The 18,667-nt window shown below is 45.7% G+C and overlaps 2 protein-coding genes across 2 annotated transcripts in view; one reads left to right on the top strand and one right to left on the bottom strand.

Moving 5' to 3' along the window:
• The window catches only part of LOC119441739 (uncharacterized), an 81,368-nt gene extending 74,776 nt beyond the window's left edge, over positions 1–6,592 (top strand). Inside the window, exons 18-19 of the mRNA XM_037706350.2 lie at positions 267–314; positions 6,178–6,592. Coding sequence (XP_037562278.1) covers positions 267–314; positions 6,178–6,269 — 140 coding nt within the window. The 3' untranslated portion in view covers positions 6,270–6,592. The remainder of the gene's footprint in view (positions 1–266; positions 315–6,177) is intronic.
• A 5,125-nt stretch (positions 6,593–11,717) lies between these two features.
• LOC119440359 (mucin-4-like) overlaps positions 11,718–18,667 on the bottom strand; it is an 86,260-nt gene continuing 79,310 nt past the window's right edge. The window contains 2 exon segments of the mRNA XM_049662880.1: positions 11,718–13,266; positions 16,040–16,204. Of these exon segments, the coding sequence (XP_049518837.1) occupies positions 13,225–13,266; positions 16,040–16,204 (207 nt within the window). The 3' untranslated portion in view covers positions 11,718–13,224.

Genomic DNA, 18,667 nt, shown 5'->3' with positions numbered 1-18,667 from the left:
TATAGTATAAGTTTTTGAAGCTACCCTGGTACTGTAGACCCATGGCGTCAAGAGTTGCTATTGATTAGCAAATGCCCCTGTGCATTCAGTTAATCCATCATTGCATTGTCATATGTCTCTAACTGAATGTTGGCAGTACAAAGTGCATGAAAAAGGAGCGACTTAATTGGCCAAAAATGAAACCACAAGCAGTGAGATCTGCTACCAATTGTCGCTCTGCCACTCACCATGTTTCCTTATAATGATTTTTCTGATTCCTTGCGCAGGTTTTTGCAGGAACCCCCAGCAAATCAAATTTGAAGTTGAACACGAAGGTGAGTTGGTCACTGGCACCGTTGTGGTTTTTGGATGTCTAGAATGGAAACAGAGAGGCAGCCTGGTTGACTTGTTGCTCTCTTCCACGCACGGTCACATAGTGTGTGTGTTTACTCATGTCGCACTCCGACTGGTGACAGAAACGTCTTTGCGCCTGCTTTACAACCTTGCAGCACCTGAAGGCCATAGAAAAATAGATAATTATTTTAATGATTATTCAACTGTGCTCATCACAAGAAATGATTCGAGTTGCTCAAGAGTACAGTGAACAACACTGAACTGTCTGCATTCACATACCATACATCTGCATTTTTTAAGACTTGACATAAGTTAAATAAAAAATCCCGCATATGGGCCAAATCACCAATTTAAAATCAGCACTGGTAAACTTTCTTTTATGGATGAAATAAGCGTTCATTGAAGATATTTACAGTCGAATCTCGATAATTCGAACTCGAAGGGGCCCGAAAATTTGTTCGAATTGAAAGAAGTTCAAATTAAAAGAAGGACTTAAGTTTGAAGTATTCGTGCACCATAGCAGAACATACGAATGGTGCGAGTCGTGAAATATCGTGGCACGCAAGCACATAGTGAGCGAGGGGCACGAAACTGCCCACGTCGGCTAATGCTCGCTTCCCGATAACAGCAGAAAACGAAACTTCAGGGAGCGGGCGACGCCGCACGGCGACGAGCGCGCGCGGGGACCGTCAAAGCTGAGGGAGGAGGGCGGCAGGGAAGAGGATTTGGCCTCAATAAAGTGAGCCTCGGAAACCCCGTTGCTTCAGTGGCAGTGGCTTCGGTGGCTCCCCTGGCCCTCCCTCTCAACTCCCTCGTAGCTCCCTCACCTTCGACTGTCTTCGTGCGCGACCACCGCCATGCCGGCGCCAGCTTAGCCCGCTCCCTGAAGTTTTGTTTTCTGCCGTTGAAGCGAGCGTTGGCCGGCATGGGCAGTTTCGTTGGCCGAACTGGGCCTCCGCCATTGCTGCCCTCTGCGCTGCAGCCGCAGCGTTGCCCGAGACGTCAGCACGTACACGCGTGTTCCGGTGCTACGCAGAACCGGCGACCTTGCCATTTAAGAGAGTGAAATTTCCATCGCGGTTCTCTTTTTTTTTTCTGCGCGGCATTGAGGGGTCTCGCCCAAGCTTTTGCTCTATGGCGATGTGCAAGCAATGTCGACCATGTGATGTGGCGCGCTGCTGAGAGCATTGTCAGTGCACAGTATGTTTGAATTAACCGTCGCAAATGCTTTCACGTTCGAATTACCGAGCGTTTTCGCCGATTGGAATACACAAAACTTTGACGGGACCGCAGCGTCAGTTCGAATAAACCGGAAGCTTGAATTAACGTGATTCGACTGTATTAAAGGCTTCTTTCTATAGCCAAATTGGTAATGTCAGATGAGTTTCTGCATTTTATCTCTTGTGCATAAGTGTTACACAACAAAAATAAGACAGTAGGAAGGAAAATAAGACAGTAGGAAGGAAAAACTAAGGCAAACATGTGTTCTGCCCATGTTCTTCTCCTGCATGTCTGCACATGTGTCCCATATTGTTGTTCCTTTTTGCATTTTGGCAATCCAACCGTACCAAAAGGGTAGATGTTTGGGCCAGCTGGTAAATTAAAATGGCTAAACTAGTGCGAAACACGTCGGAAGGAAAGAACGTTATGGACAACATGAGCACTAACTTACATGCTAACCTTCTTCTTTGTTATATCTTGTGTCATTTTACGCTCGTGTTTTATCAGCATCCACCGTCAAAATTTGAGTGATGGTGGTTGTTTTTTGCGCATGCGCAACGGTACGGCGGGGGGGGGGGGGGGGGGGGGGCGCGGCGGGCTTGCTTGTAATTTCAGTTGTAAGTTAGTGCTCGTGTTGTCCACGTCTTTCTTTCCGTCTCATGTGTTTCGCGCTAGTTCAACCTTTTTAATCAACCATGCCAAGTCACTGCCTTGCCACAAAACTGCGCTGCTTTGCAACGAAGTCATCATTGGTTATGTTGACTGAAATTCACTACTAGAGTGACAGAACGTAGGCTAAAAAAAAAAAAGCATCGAGCCACAGGTTGTTCTGGGTGCCCTTTGTCGTTAGAGTAGCACATTTCAGTCAACATGTACAACCACCTAAGCTTCAACTTTACCTCTTCTAAATTCGGCGCTGCATTGATGGGAGCATAAAGCATTTTTTCGTAGCAAGCAATACCACTGCACAGTTATGTTGCCTGTGACAGGGGAGATAGGTGTGTTCTGCATTGTGCAATCTAAAGATCGGTAACTTCCCATTGCAAAGTTGATTTCTAGTGCGCTTTTTCCCTCTTTCCTTTTCGGGGCTAAAATAAGAATTTTCGTCAGAAATATACATTTTCCAATTTTGTGTTTTGGATTTCTAAGCACATAAAGAAGCTCCTTGCCAAGTTCGGTTAATTATTTGCACAATAGAAGAGAGGAAAGTAAGCTTTTTTACCTGGCAGTTGCATGCATTTTGGCATGTTTTGAGATTTTCGAATAGATTTTTCTCACTTTGTACTTTTTGGCCAATTCGCCTTTTATGAAATTTTGAAACTGCAAAGGTGAAAACTGTTTTAATATTGTTTCTAGGCAGAAAATTTATGAGGGACAAGACTACGAACACCTTGAATTTTTAAATTGCCTGTATAAAAAAGGATATATTTCTGGATCACTGCAACAACAACAACTACAAAATGCTTAGTTTTGAAGGGATGCGGTTTCTACTGAAGAAGGCATAAAATTGCAAGTAGCTGGTTCTATCCTGCAACATGGGGCATCCAGAACATATTTATTGAAAAAAATTTTTATCTTTCTTATTTTTTAAATGTTAGTTTTTCTACGATGACAAACTTATTTACTCAGTGAGACATGCATAACTTTTTTTGTATTTGTGATAGGTCAATAAAATTTACTACATGTTCTAACGACACGAAGAGAATGCCTCGTGCTGAATTTCGTTAACGTTGGCATGTTGGTTCAAAGGTTGACCTTTCATAACACCAGTGTGTCACATGACTAGCTCCAGTGAAACTACATCCCATGTGCACAACAGGAAGCTATAGAATAAGAACAGCATGTTACAATACTGGGTACAATAACCTGTATTGCACCTTGCAGAACTTCATACACCAAGTAGACTTGGTTAGACACACTAGAACAAGTGAATGCATTGTTGGGGCATTATATGCTCCACATTTCCATACTTTAGAAATATTTGAAAGAAGTCCCCAGAGGGTTGAGAAAAAAAGCTGCACATGACACCGTGCATAGCAAGCTAGTTTGTTACATGTTACATCTTTACATTTGTGTCTTGGACAGTTTATTTGAGAGAGAAAATACAGTGGAATCTCGATGATACGATCACGGCTAATACGAATTTCCGGATGATACAAATTTTTCTGTGGTCCCGGCCAAGCCCCATTACTTTGCAACGGGCTAGAGTACGGTTGTTACGAATCGATTTTCGACCCGCGTCGGTTGATACGAATAAACGCCGCCCCACCGACGGCCGAGAAGGAGAACAGTGCTTTCTCCCTTTCTCTTTTGGTGCGGAGGTGCGGACGCGGCGCCGGACAGCGCGGAGGCAGCGACTGGGCGCGAAGAATTTGAAGCGGTGGCGCTTTTCTTGCTTTCGTGCTTTTCCTCCTTTTCGGCGGCCGCCCATCGCACGGAGTGGCTGCTGTGCTTCGGGTCGTGTTCTTTGTGTTTGCGCCATTTTGCCTAGTCGCAGCGAGCTGTCTACCGAGATACGATCTCGGCTGATTCGCGCGGCCGTATGCCGAGGCGCAGGAGCCTCCGTTGGCGCGTCATCCGTCGACTGCGTTATCGGTGCCGATGGCACAGGGCGATTGTCGGTTTCGCTGCCGGAGTCACACGGTGCAAGATAGCGCGGCACGTAATCCACGGTGCGAGTAGCGCGGCACGTTCAGTCGGGTGCTCCTCCGCTTCTCCCGCTAATCGCCGCATTTTTCTTGCCGTAGGAGGCTTGCGCTTCCATATTCCGAAGACGTGCTTCGTCCAAAATTTTATATCCAACGAGCGACGATCCATCACTAACCTAGGAGCTCTCGGTAATCCGAATTCTGCGTGTCAAGTGAAGACGCCGGCGTGGTTTACGAAGCAGACAACTGCGGTTGCCATCTTGCCCCTGCCACAGAAGCAACCAATGCAGAGACGCCTTTCAGCACGGCAGCCAATCGGAGGCCGCTTTCATCGGAGGGTCCGTGTGACTACCTATCGCAGACACGCGCTTCTTTTGAGTTTGCGCATTTGTTACGAGATGGCGACGACGGACGAATTGAGAAGCGGAACGGCGAAACTTTAAGCTTTCGAACGATACCAAGATGGCGGCGCTCGGTGGCAGGAAATACGAGATATGTCTCCGTGAATTGCGGTGATTTTGCGCGATTTAAAGCTGTTTTCTCACCCTGCACACTGACGAATAAATCTTTTTCGGCCACTTTTAGCGCGTTTTCAGCCAAACCATTTTGATACAGCGTAGATTAGGCGTTGCAGATACCGAAACGCGTGGTTTTCAAAAATAAATCTTTCTCGCGATTTTCGCGATCTGATGCTCTCATCCCGCCATAATTTAGCTAGTTTTAATTGTGTTTCGATGATACGAATTTCGGCTAATACGAATATTTTTGTGACCCCTTGAGATTCGTATCATCGAGATTCCACTGTAGTCAACTTTTTAGGCTGTTTGTAAAATGTGCTAGAGTTCTTTTCAGGTACTGGAGATTCTCCGGATAGGGTATACATACTCGTAGTTGCATAAGTACCTCAGCTATTTGTTGTTCCACTCAGATTACAGAGGAAATGAAACCAGTACTTTTAATGCAGCAATTTTCATTGGCTGAAGCTGAAATTGTCTTTAGAAATTATCTCTCGTAGCGACCAGCCATGTCCAACCTAGAAGACAAGGTATTTTAAGAAGACCTACAGGAGATGTAAAATGGAAGTCAAAGAGACGCTATAGTCAGGTACAACTTAAGAAGACGGGAGAGGCGCCCAGTTGACCGAAACACAGAAACCAATTGCCTCTGCGACTAAAGAAATAGTCCCGCTGACGCGACTCGGCCCAGCTCGAAGCGCGGGCTGCAATGTTCTTAGTCGGTGTGGTCACCGGCCGTCCGGCTCATGACGTCAGTGTAGAGTGCGCGCCCATTCGTAAAGGCTCGTGTGCATCCGACTTTGAAGGGCAAATGCCGCTGCCTTCTAAACTTGTACCCAACTATCGATCTTAACAAGACAGCTAAAGACAATAAAAAACAAGTTTTTAAATTCCAAGGAGAGTGCTCTGGCATTTGTCCTGTTGTCTGGTCATCCTCCTTCGAGTCAGTTTTCAACATGAACTTGTATCAACAACGCCAATAAGTTGAGTGCTTTACTTTTGAGGTTAGCGCTCTGTGCTTGAGGACAAAGTGTTACAGGCAAAAGCTTGACAATATAGATATTTGCCACAGCTGCACTTAAGCCAGAGAAACCAGTGACCATATCTTTAAAAAATGCAATGCCCTTGAATCCCAAATAGTAAACGAGGCAGGCCCAGAAATCCCAAAAGATATGGTAACTTAAAAGCAACCACAGAAAGGTTGTTAGGCACAACATATATAAGAGCAAGTTGGAAGATTGGTAGAGAAAGGTGATAACAGATCTTGCCAGAGGCATGACGAAAACATAGGTCAGATGCATGTCCGCTCAAAGCAACACAACACCTGTTGCTGCCTGAATAAAAAAAATGGTGGCGTACATTTTTCTATCCATCCACCCATCTGTCCGCCTACCTATGTCACATTGTGAAGTATGGAGGACTGTGGATGTCATTGCTGTGCTGTCTTGTCTCGTTTGCAGGCATGTACTGTGCTGGAGTTCTGTCGGCAATTTTCTCGCCGTACGTGCTGCTTCTCACAGCCCTGACGTTGCTGCGACACTGGGCAAGTTAGCAACTTACATTCAAACCTTGCCCACTCTTGTCGAGAGCACCAAGATGTGGCCAGGAGTGCACCATCCCCATCATCGACCTGCCTGCCTGCCCAGACCGAGCAGCGAAGTGTCGTCACCCTCTACATCTTCATGTATGTGGCCTGCACACACCTTGTACAGCTACAACGTGAAGTCACAGAGGATCCAATCAAGGTTGTTTTTAGGCAGAGTACCATCAATGAAGACAATTGCTCACTCTTTACCTTCGCACATCACTCTATTAAATGATACATCCCATCTGCACTGACAATGAACGTTAAATAAAGACAATTTATGACAAAAGGGCTACGTTTGGCATGATCTACATTGTTGCGACAGAAAGTAATGTCCCACTCACTTAGAGCACAAAGGCTCAATTCATGAAGCTTTCCATTCATAAAAGCTTCATTGCTGGCTGGCCAGCTTCACTAATAAGTAATAATAGATTCACTACCACAATTCGCCAACACCTCTTTTCATGACCCACTCCCACGCATTAGCAAACTGCTTTCTGAATACATGGAGCTGAGTGCACTTGCACGTTTCTGTCCTGTAAAATTTTTTCTGCTGAACGACATGACAAACTTCATTCAGCACCAGTTTGGTTATCCTGACTGGATTCCAGATGACAGGCATCACAAACATGAACAGCACATACATTATGCCTCGTCTAAACCATTGCATAAGGATGTTCATGTGCAGGCCGAGTCACACACATTTTATTGCATTCTGCATGCCACACGTCGGTGACAGTCGCACCAGAACATTAAGCTGCCAGCGCTTTGTGGTTTCTACAGAATAAAAAATGCGGCTTTAGTGCAGTTTAACTGTATTACTGTCACTGTCCCTGTTTTGTGCACACTTGCTATAATGTGCAGCACCTTCCAGGTGCACCGGTGAACAAAGTTTGGAGACCAACGGTGCCGCGAATGAATTTTTTTTTCTTTTTTTGCTTAGCAGCCTGTGCATGCTGGCTGAAATTAAGTGGTACAGCCTACGTGCACGTGATCGACCAATGCAATGCATTGAAGCCATCCAACGTTGCGCAGCTGCGCTAGAAGAAATGAGACTTTTTTTCTAATGCTGTGGGTCTACAAACTTTGGTCGCGAGTGTACCCATTGCTTTGATTAGACCACAAGCGCAAAGCTGGCGGGTTTTGGGGTAGGCAAAGGTGATATGATTCTGCTATGCACAAATACACTAAGTGGTCTGTTGGAAAAGTATCCGACCTTTGGCCAAAGAAAAAAAAAAACTGGCATAACTGGAGCGCTGGAAACCTAATAACCCTCAAAGTAGTCTCCTTGGGACTCCACACACTTCTCCCAGCGGTGCTGCCATTGTTGGAAGCATTCCGAGAAGGCCTCTTTCGGAATGGAGTTTAGCTCAGCTGTCGTTGCAGCCCTAATGTCCTCTCTTGTCTGAAATCGTGCTCTTTTCAATGGCCTCTTGATTTTGGGAAACAGCCAGAAATCACAGGGGGCCATATCAGGAGAGTAAGGAGCCTGTTGAACTACAGGAGTCTGGTTTTTCGCCAAAAAAGGCTGAATCAAGTGCGAAGAATGTGTAAGAGCATTGACGTGATGGATGCGCCAATTTCCTGTTGACCAGAACTCCGGTCTCTTGCTCAGCACGGCATCACATAGGTGACAGAGGACATCCTTGTAGTACTCTTTGGTGATTGTTTGACCCTGTGGTGCGTACTCGTGGTGTACCACACCGCGGGAGTCAAAGAAAGCAGTCAGGCATCACTTTGACGTTGCTGCGCACTTGCCGGGCCTTCTTTGGTCTTGGTGACGTGGAATGCTTCCACTGTGACGACTGGGATTTGGTTTCCGGGTCGTACCCGTACACCCAAGACTCGTCACCAGTTATTATGGTGGTCATGAAGTCGAGGTCACTGTTTGTAAAATAAAGCATGTCCTGTGAGACTTCAACACGAAGTTGCTTTTGCTCCACCGTGAGCAGCTTCAGAACGAATTTCGCCGCAACTCTCTTCATGGCCAAATTTTCGGTCATAATGGAATGTGCAGAAAAAGTGCTGATGCCCACCTCTTCCGCAATTTCTCGGATAGTCACACGACGGTCCCACATCACCACAGTGTTCACTTCAGCAATGACCTGGTCATTTCGGCATGTTGATGGCCGACCGGAGCGTGGCTTCGCTCTCCACCGATGTGCGGCCGTCTTTAAACGGGTTGTACCACTCATTAATTTGTGTGCTGCTCATAGCATCGTCCCCGAAAGCTGTCTGAATCTTCCGAATGGTTTCCACTTGGCTGTCACCCAGTTTCTGCCAAAATTTGATGCAGTAGTGCTGCTCCAGTCGCTCCGTCATTTTCCTTGTAATGAAAAAATCGACTAAAGCCCTACGCACTACCTCACTCAAACGCTGCGTCCCAGCGACTGACGCTATCGGCAGGCGGGAGGGGAATGAAGCAAGCGCGCTTGTTTCATATCCATCAGGTGTTCACACACAAAAAAATAAGGTCGGATACTTTTCTAACAGACCTCGTATACTGAATGCTTTATGGAAAGCAGCACTTCTTTCCATAATGGTGACCTGTATGCAGATTATCCTGTCCATGACTCTGATGATAAGAAGTGCCTTGCGATACGTATTTGGGAAATGGACAACATGCATGAGTAGTAGGGCTGGTGGATTTCAGTAGTAAACCTTTCATGTAGTTAAATAAGGCTCTATTTGGGATTAATAAAGTCAGTTCATGTCAAACACTGGCAAATGAGGCAAGCGTGTCTTTTTAAATGTCTGTCTGCATGCACTTGTCTATGGGTATAAGCTTCTGTGTTTAAAGAACCTGTGTGCTATGGCAGTAGCACTACCACATATAATTTGTGGTAGCACAATCATGATAAAAACTGCAAGCATGAAATACTAGCAAGACACATGCACAAGCAGGTATTTCTGGTTCTATTTGTAGGCAACAGCTGTGCGATCCTGAGTTCCCGAATTTGCAATCATGGAGTTTCAACTCCACCACTCCTAAGCCAATAAAACATTTAGTTGAGCACTGCTGCAATTAGGAACACACGTATACTCAACCTCACAAGCTCTGGCAGTGCAGCGAAAGCTATGAGTTCCGTTGGACAAGAAAAAAGGAGCAGAAAAAGGACTCCTCCACTGTTCCGTCTTCAAACGGCCTCCGCGCCGCGCCGACAGTATGAAAGCTTGACCGAAGGGTTAGTAGCGCTCGCAGCAAGCTCGCGTTGCCGATAAGCCAACACGAGCCAGAGCCTTCGCTGCGTTATATCACGTGGGTATAAGCACAATCATGCACAGCATCACTGATTGTGTCAGCGGCAGCGCGGCCAGGAGGTTGCAGTGGAAAGATGGTTGCATGAAGCCACGCCACTACCGATCATTCCAAGTACCTCAGGAAGACTGCTCTTTGCCGTGAAATAACGAAATAGAAAATATAATGACAAAATTTGCAAGAAAGGCAGATAGATGATGATCCAGGATGAACCTTGGTGCTCGTCTTTTCTGTACTTCTCTGTGTACAATTGTTCATTTGCGACCCCCTTCTAATACAGTATAGACCACTTATAACGTAACCGCTTATAGTGCAGGACCGGATATAGTACGGTCTTTTCAGACTCCCGTTAATTTTCCCATAGCACTCCTTGTATACGCATACCGCTTACAGTGCAGCCGCGTGAGACGAAATAACGGTTATAATGAGGCTTCCGCGGGAAAATCTCGCCGACAAGGACGGTAGCGAGCACGCTCCTCAACGAGGTGCGCCCACCGATGGGAGAGGAGTTCAACGAGGATGATGCGGAGGAGGAGCATGAGTCGAAGGGCGATAAAATCGTCTCCGCATGCCGTATGTGCGAGTGAAAGCGCGCGAGGGATGCGTGCCTTCACGGAGAGTGAACGCACAGCGGAGCTAGAGCAAACGCGACTTCCATAGCGCGAAAGACCATGGGATATATGGGAGGGAGGGGGGGCGACGCTGCGCTGCAGCGCCAAATGCGTATCTTGCAACCGGGCGCAAGGGAAACTGGTGGGTACTACTGTACGACGCAATCTCCCATGCGAAAGGAGCAAAGCAGGAAGGCAGCATGAGAGGGAGGAAGGGGGCGGGGGCGGCATCTACTCTGCCAACAAATGTGTTTGCGCCTGTGCCAGCTGTCGGTGTTGTCGCGTGCACCGTATCTTGAAAGCGATCTCCACACGGCTCTGACCTTTGTATGCGCTGTGCTTACGCCGCTCAGTTTCCGTTGAAGCGATAGACTGCACGAACCTTCGCTCGCTGCGGCGGCCGTGTTTTGACAGTGGTTGTCTGCGGTCATAGAGTCTATTCATGTTTGCTTGTGCGCGTTGACACCACGCTTGTTAATTCAGTTAGTAAGCGAATGTGTCAAGTTTATGCAGCCGATAAAACTACTATCCCTACTCCTTATAGTTCTCTACTAATTTGCTATTGCAATTGATGCTTCGCCTTTCGGGTGAAACTGAGACATTTTTTTTCAATTATTACTTTGTCTGCTTTATGCGAAGATCGCGAGTACTTGGACATTAAACTTTCAACGCTCGTAAATTTACACGGAAGCAAAACTCCCAGTCGCACACTTCGATTCTCGGATACGCACGGCTGCTTGGTCTGCATGTTTTGCGTACGTGCAGGGCTTGAAAATCATTGTTTTGGTTATAGTGTGGTACCGCCTTTAGTGCAGATATTCATGACTCCAGCGACTTACGTTATAAGCGGTCTACACTGTAGATATGTTTCACCTACTAGCCCAACAAGAAGTGCTCCAATAAACCTTACCACTGTGCTGCAGACATTCCGATGGCGGTAAGCAAAAGTGGATGCACCAAGGCAAAAGCAGGAAGGAGACATTTGTATTAAGGCCAAGTAAAAACTTTTGTTCCTTGTAATGAGGAAAATTGACAGCAACGGAGTGAAACGCGATGCGTTTCAAATTCATTACACAAGAAACATAAGGAGGTATCGCCAAACCTCTTTCTTGAGCACACATCCTTTTTACCATTTCACTTTGTACGGTAACGCCTACCACCCAATTCTTGGCCAATCTCCGAGAGTGGGTTGCACCATTACATTGAGGAACAACCAACCAACTCCATTGTGTAACACTGTACTACAGTTACACAGGCATCACACCAGTGAAATAGAAATAAGCTCACTGCAACCACGTTCGTCACATGTTAACAGTGCCAATCGCAATATTGCAATCTTCGGCAAAGTTTAATCTCCCTAGCAATAGACAGGCAGATTGCAGCTGGGTAAAACCACACCACTTATGGCTAAAGGCTTGTGCTGGCAAGTAGTTTTCATGGTATGATCCTCAAATATCCATCGGAGCCTTTAGAAAAATTGCTTGCTATCAAATATTCCGGTCTCACGGAGTCTATGTTTAGTAAAATGAGGCAGCAGACAGAAGCAACATTGCCACGTCTTTATTATTTTTTTTCTCAAGCATGAGATATCAGTAGACTCGATTCTCCAGTGCCAGAAAAAAAATAGTATAGGCCCTGTGTCCCTCCATCGCATCATCCGTACCTGCGATGAGTATTTCTAAAAAGACACCTTGGCTAAGATGGGTGCCTGACATTCTCAGCTGCATCTCAAGTTCACAGAGTTTAATGCTAAAAAAAAAAAACAATGTGCCCAGGTAGAATCACAATTTCATGTACAAATCAAGGGCTTAAAAATATCCATTTCTTACAATATATATATATATACACTGTACACTAATGAAGATGATGGGGAAGGACACAAACTTAACAATTACATTATATAGTACATCGTATGTACACACCTGTCAGTATTTACACGTGGGACCACAATCTGTACACACTATGGCTTAGTAATTAATTACAATTAATTACAATATTTCTCAAGTAAGTTTGCATGGTGTGCAGATATCATTATTCTATTCTTTTCGCACATCAACAAAGCGGGGGCAGAACAACACAACGATCCAGCACAAAGCAATAGAACTTGCACTCATGAGCTAAAACTGCAAATCACATTTTGCTTCAATTCTGCGTGTTACTAAAATAGTGCAATAATTAAAAACTGCTGTGAAACACAAGCCAAGATTACCTTTTTCTCTCTCTTTCCACCTTTCGTGATCAACAAAACATATCTCCACCATTTATGCCCATGTGACCAACAGACTGTTGCGACTACTGCAGTCAGTCTTGCAAAGTGCACTGCATGGGATCTTGCAAATGCATTTAAAAATATAATTTCACTTCAAAAAAATCGCACAAATAGAAATGTGTAAAGAACAAGTATGTGAAGCTCTGAGCACCAGGTGTATATATATATAGTATACATATAGTATATGCTACAGCAATTCGATCCGTCCAAATGCTGCTCCGCAACTGTTTACTTTTGGCAATAACCAGAGGTCAACAACAACAACATAATATAATAAAATAATAATCATTAAAAAAAAGACCGGCCAACAAATTACAGTTAAAAAAAAAAAGAAGTACAACATGCTACGGGGCAAATTAGCCATGTACATACTGCATAAGCTGGGAGTAAAAACGAACTGTAGACTTGTAATGTACAACACGTGACACTAGACCAAAGCTTCAGGATGAAGGCCATCTGTTTGGCTTTGAGGGGCGAGAAAATACCATAAAAATGGAGAGGGGCAGGGGTGTTCATGACGACACTGATGACGATGTCCAAAGAACATATGTACAGATGATTGTTGTGGCACTCCTTCCACACGAGTCCCATATGTACAGCACGTGCATGTAAGTAGAAGGCAGGGAAGCGCTCTCGGTCCGGTGTGGGCCGTAAACGTGCAACTCGTGGCCTTGTCCGCACCCTGCCAAGTGTACGGGGCTGCTGCTCTGTCACCGGTGAACACTTCGGTGCACGGGAAAGTCGCCACAAGCATTGTCTGCACTAAGCACTGCCGTGTCACTTTCAGCTCAGCTTCGATCTCTTTGGCGAAGACAGCAAGTGGCTCTGTAAAGGATAAAAAGCCGTACTGAACAACTTGTGCGGCCTAAAAACTGTCTGGGCTTTAGCAGGATGCATGCGTCGAGATGGTTGGCACATAGCAGCTGAACGCAACGGCACTGAAACAGAGTGACAGCTGCCAGAATATTATTTGCCAATAAAATGCTCACAACTTTCTTCACACTCTTCACCACATAAAGTTGCTGACTTACAAAACACGAGTAAGATCGAAGCCAGAGCATGTGTCCGCCATATGGAATCCGCATCACGTATATCTCAGAAACGCCCTCGAATCTGTTCAGAACCGTACGCTTAGGTTCATTTATTCCTCTTATTCATATCAAGTTAGTGTAACAGCTCTCAAAGCTGAATCGCATTGATCAACCCTTCCTCTTCGCTTCTGCATTTCCACACCATATCTGTTTCACAAGTCTTTTTACAGCACCATTGTCCACAGAGGGTACATAGTGCCACCTACTCGCATTTCTCACCGCACTAGCCGTGCTCTTCATATTGCCAGACCACGTGCCCATGCTGCTACATTTTCTGCTTTCTTTCCCCCTACAGCTGCACAATGGAACAGCCTTTCCCACGATACAGCCACGATCACCTGCCCTATAGATTTTTTTTTAGAGTCATAACTGATCCCTTGTCACGGAAAGCCACATGGCAAATGTTCTTACATCATTGTTCTGTAATCCCATCTCTTATTTAATGCCTCTTGGAGGGGATATTAAGGGAATAAATTGAACTGAACTGAAATACTTTACACCATTTGCGGGCTAGCCTAAACGTACAAGGAATGGTGAAAGACAAAAAAAAAATTCATCATGCACCACAAATTTCTCGAGACATCTGCAATTTTGTGGAAGACAACTGTCAAAACAAATTCATGCTGTGTGTTGAAATTTAGCAGGCATTTTTGACACGTTTCACCAGGCAAGGCCAAAAGTCTCCCAGCTTGGGAGTTTCAGTTGTAAACAGCAAAAAAAATTACACCATCTTCCCGTAGGGGAACCCTGAGTAGTATGCGAAGCAGCCATGGGGTCCGACTCAAGTTCCCATTAGTTTTCAGTTCGTCGTTTCCGTTAGGTTGAGGTACGTAGCTACTGGCTTCGTGAGCCCGAAGTTCGGGATCGGCCTGTCGCCGCTGCCGTTTCGTGGCAGTGGCTCGAGCCCTCTTCTCCGCGGCGCTGTCCATGGCACTCATCGCGGCGTTGCGGGAGGAGAATGAGAGGAGCAGAGCACACGCGCCCGTCATTATACCGCGAGCTACAGTGGCGCCCCCCAGCAGAGTATGCAGCGCCTACCGTCGCGCCTCTAACCTAAGCTGCTTCGCATTATCGGAGCCGCAGGTGTTGCCATTCGTTGCGCAATCCGGAGAGGAGAGGAACGTCGGAGAGGAGAGGAGGAAGAAATGCCGAGAGGAGAAGAGATGAGACAAGGAGAGGAGGGGGAGGAGGATGCGCATGCGCAGTGCGGGTGTGGACGCCGCACGGCGGATGGATGGAGGGATGGAGTGACATAGCCCCGACCATAAGCTGCTTCGCATCTAAAAGGAAACGACAGCTACACATCCTTCTAGCCCTAGGCCAATAAGCCAGGATCAGTGGTGGAATAGCCATTTGCACTTCTGACACAGTTCATGGCACAGGAAATACGCTGATTTGGCGCAGCAATATGTAAGCACTTTTGAACGTACATCTGTACACCACATAGTCTCAATATTAACTGAGTCAACAAATATAGCAGAGCTGGTTTTATTAGTACTATTAATGTGGCATTCAGGATAAAAATTACCAGGCAACATTTTCATTATTTTGAAAAGAATGTCTTTCCCTGTGTGCATAATCATGCTACAAAGCCATTAGTAATGTCATATTGATTTGCATCAGGCGTTTGCACTTTCGCCGTGCTTAAAGCGACCATAAAGAATGCAGAACAGGGATATGTAAGGAGGACAACACTCTATAGGACATGCACAACTAAACTGAAGTTACAGTAAAGACGCCCAGAGGCTTGTTCACTTCTAAAATGCAAAGTCTCTCCAGCATATCTGTGCATTGGGGTCATGTGAAACATGTTTTAAGTTACAGCCACGAGATCTGCTCTTCCTATTGTATAGGGTTGCAAGTCCCCCCTATTAGCCAATTACTGTCTTTTTCCTCCTCCTCTTCCTAGTCAACAGTTGAGCCTGTGTATTACAAGGTACCTTTAAAGTGGCACAGTCAACAACCATGCTAAACAATGTGCTACCAAACATTATCTGAAGTTGCTTTTTGATCAGACAGCCTCCTTAGGCGAGCTCCATGCCACAGTAGTACAAGGAACCTGAACTGCACCACAACTGGCACAAACAAGAGCACTGAACAGCAGGAGAGCAGAACTGAACCGCAGGAGAGCATTGCAACCTCTGCCAGAGAGAACTGCAATGAAATAACAAAAACAGCAAATGGAAGACCAATGGCATTATCGGCTATATCCATGGCTATGGCCGTTCGGTTAAACTCGATGTTGACAATAACAGCACACTTTAAGTTTTGCTTTAAGTTTTACTTGCAAGGCAGCTTTTATGCTTTTTAGGCGCAGGCCTGGCACAATATTCCGTTAAAATGTTAAAGCACGATAGCGCAAAAGTTGGCTCTTGGCACAATTTGGCGCAATTGGTGCAGCTCTTCCACTACTGCAGGAGCTGGCTGCGTTAGCCCAAGCGCTCACAACAGTGCACACACACACAAAAAAAGAAAGAGCATCGATGTGCAGAGAGCTGGTTGCTTACCTTCTGCCACTTCTCGACCAACCGGTTGTACTCCTGCAGGTAGAAGGCAAACACTTCTTCGCAGTCCAGTGATGCCTCGTGATCAGGAGGGTTGTACGTCTGGCAGTTCCGCTTCACTAGCATCATGTCCTCATGAAACTCCGTTATGTCCCGGTACTGGCCACTCTGCAAGTTCGAAATGCAACCGCCGCAAGGTTAAACAAAGCAGTCATAAAGTGAATTTAAAAATAAGCACGGCAGTCCAAAAGACCTCAACAGGTAAACAGTATGTGAAAGGCATTGGTGCCATGAAAACTTCCTAAATTGAAAAAAAGACATCAAGGAAAGATTGCCCCCAGAGGAAGTGAAAGACAGTAACGTATCTTTAATAGCACTATGCGCACCCAAAATTTCTGTCAGGGTCGGGGGGGATTTTGGCAAGAAATTATGATGATCTGTAAGAGGCCACCACACACACACACACACACGTTAATGCGGTTTCCTGCATGCAAATCACAAAAACCAACCTTTCAAAGAAGAGCAGGTCGACTGACCTCAGGGGAAGAGGGGGGGGGGGTTACAAACTCTTTTTCCCTACCTCCCCCCTTTCCACAATCAGTGCATCACTGTTTAACAATGCACCGACTTTTCAGCTGTACTAGCTGCTTTTCACTGCAAGTGCACAACAAAATAGGAAAGTATTAAAGAAAAACTAAAAGACTTGCTTGACTATGCCCAAATGCAATATCACGCAAAAGAATTGCTGCTGGACTTAGATTGACAAGATTTTTCTTGTGTAAGCACAATTCACGACTTTATGATGCCATGAGCGTCTCCATAACATTAAGTGCATTATCCCAAGTGATGGCACTTGTGTGTTAGACAATCAAAGAGCACACTTAGGTTAACAAAGCTTTCTAAATACAGGACCTGATGTGGTTATGTCTTGAAGCTCGCTTCAAGACATAACCAGGCACACTGTCTAAGCTTTAAGCATGAAGTGCTTGTAAGCGGTGGTAACCTGGTTTAAAACACAGTCTAGTATGGTGATGTTTCTTGGGTGAGATGGCAATTTATAGAGAGAGCACCAGAACACAAAGAATGCTGCAGCTTGCAACACGGACACATTGGCAAAATTCATCATGTGTGAAGTAGTGACAATGCAATGGGTTTAGGACTTGAGGCTGAAGAAAGAAAAAGCACAAAAAGGTGCTTCTTGTGCTTTTTCACAAGAAGCACCTTGGCACAAAGGCCAAACTACATGAAGATGTCATGCCAAGACATGGCATCTTCCTGCCTCACTCCTGCACACCTGCTTTCTGGTAAGAGAGCAGTGTTCTGTTTGTATGGTTTATAGCAATTAGCATTGTTAGCCGACTTCAGCCAGATTGTGTCTATCTATCTAGTTGCTTAATGCCACTCTTCAATGAAGGAATTATTTGAAGATCCCTGTTGTCATTTCGCTAGGGTGGCTATAATGGAGAGGTGTCAAGTGCACAGCGCATTTCCACTCGTGGAAGTGTTTCCTCGTTGCTGCCCGCTAGGGGAGAACCCGGTGCTGCGGCTCCAAGCATAGTGGCCGCAAGCTGCCATGCTCAGCAGCGCAGTTGTAAAAAATTAAAAAATTTGCCAGTCATTAGACTTAACATGAGCCCCATTTCCATTGAATAACATCATCATCATTTCAGAATCGTCATCCCATTGTTGTCATACCGCCTTTGTTGTTCCATCATCTTCATTCCTTCTTCGTCACTCTGTCGTCATCACTGTCATGGTCATGGGTGACCTTGGCGAGTGAGTGTCATTGCAAAGTTGATTGATCCCGGAGACAATGTATGTAGCATATAGTGAATCAATGCAAATCTGCAGAATGATCACTACAGATCGTAAATAAGATGCCTTCAGCAATACGGTGTATCACAACATTGCTTGAATGCTAATCGCATAAATATCGACAGTCACCGTGAGATGGGTTCTACCAGAAATGTTTTATATCTTACTCTTATTCGTGCTGTTTGTATTACCGTATTTTCCGGTCTATAAGATGCACCTTTGTATAAGTTGCACCCCCCTCAAAACGGCAGTTTTTCCAAAAGAAAAGGTATATAAGTTGCACCGGTGTATGAGACACACCTGTTCATTCGATAAGCGATTTAAAAAAATTACAGTGACGTATCACTTCGTGAACTCAGTTCACGCGCATGCGTAGGGTGCCATTCCTACATAATTGCAATAGCAATGATATGGACACTCCAGGCACATTTCTGCCATCATGGTTGCCGCTATGTTCCGTATAAAGTCCAAGGGCGGTAACATCGTCCCCGTGCGCCATATGCTGTATGTGCGAGTGAAAGCGTGCAACGATGAGCCAAACAAGCTTGCTTCAAGACATAATCATGCACGTTTCCTAAGCTTTAAGCATGAAGTGCTTGTTATCGCACACAAGGGAGGAAAGCGGGACGGCAGCGCGGGAGGGAGGGGGATGGCTTGTACTCTGGTAGCAACTGCATAGTTTGCACAGCGGCACGCCGTATCTTGAAAGCAATCTGCAGATGCAACGCCTTTGGGGTCGGTCGACTCGCGGTTGGCCTGTCGCCATTTGCGGTTGCTGCTCTGTCCTCACACGGCGCTCGGCAACTCGATCACAAG

The sequence above is a fragment of the Dermacentor silvarum genome, chromosome 2, assembly GCF_013339745.2.
Source record: "Dermacentor silvarum isolate Dsil-2018 chromosome 2, BIME_Dsil_1.4, whole genome shotgun sequence".
Taxonomy (NCBI): domain Eukaryota; kingdom Metazoa; phylum Arthropoda; class Arachnida; order Ixodida; family Ixodidae; genus Dermacentor; species Dermacentor silvarum.
This window is presented reverse-complemented; position numbering and strand designations above follow the sequence as displayed.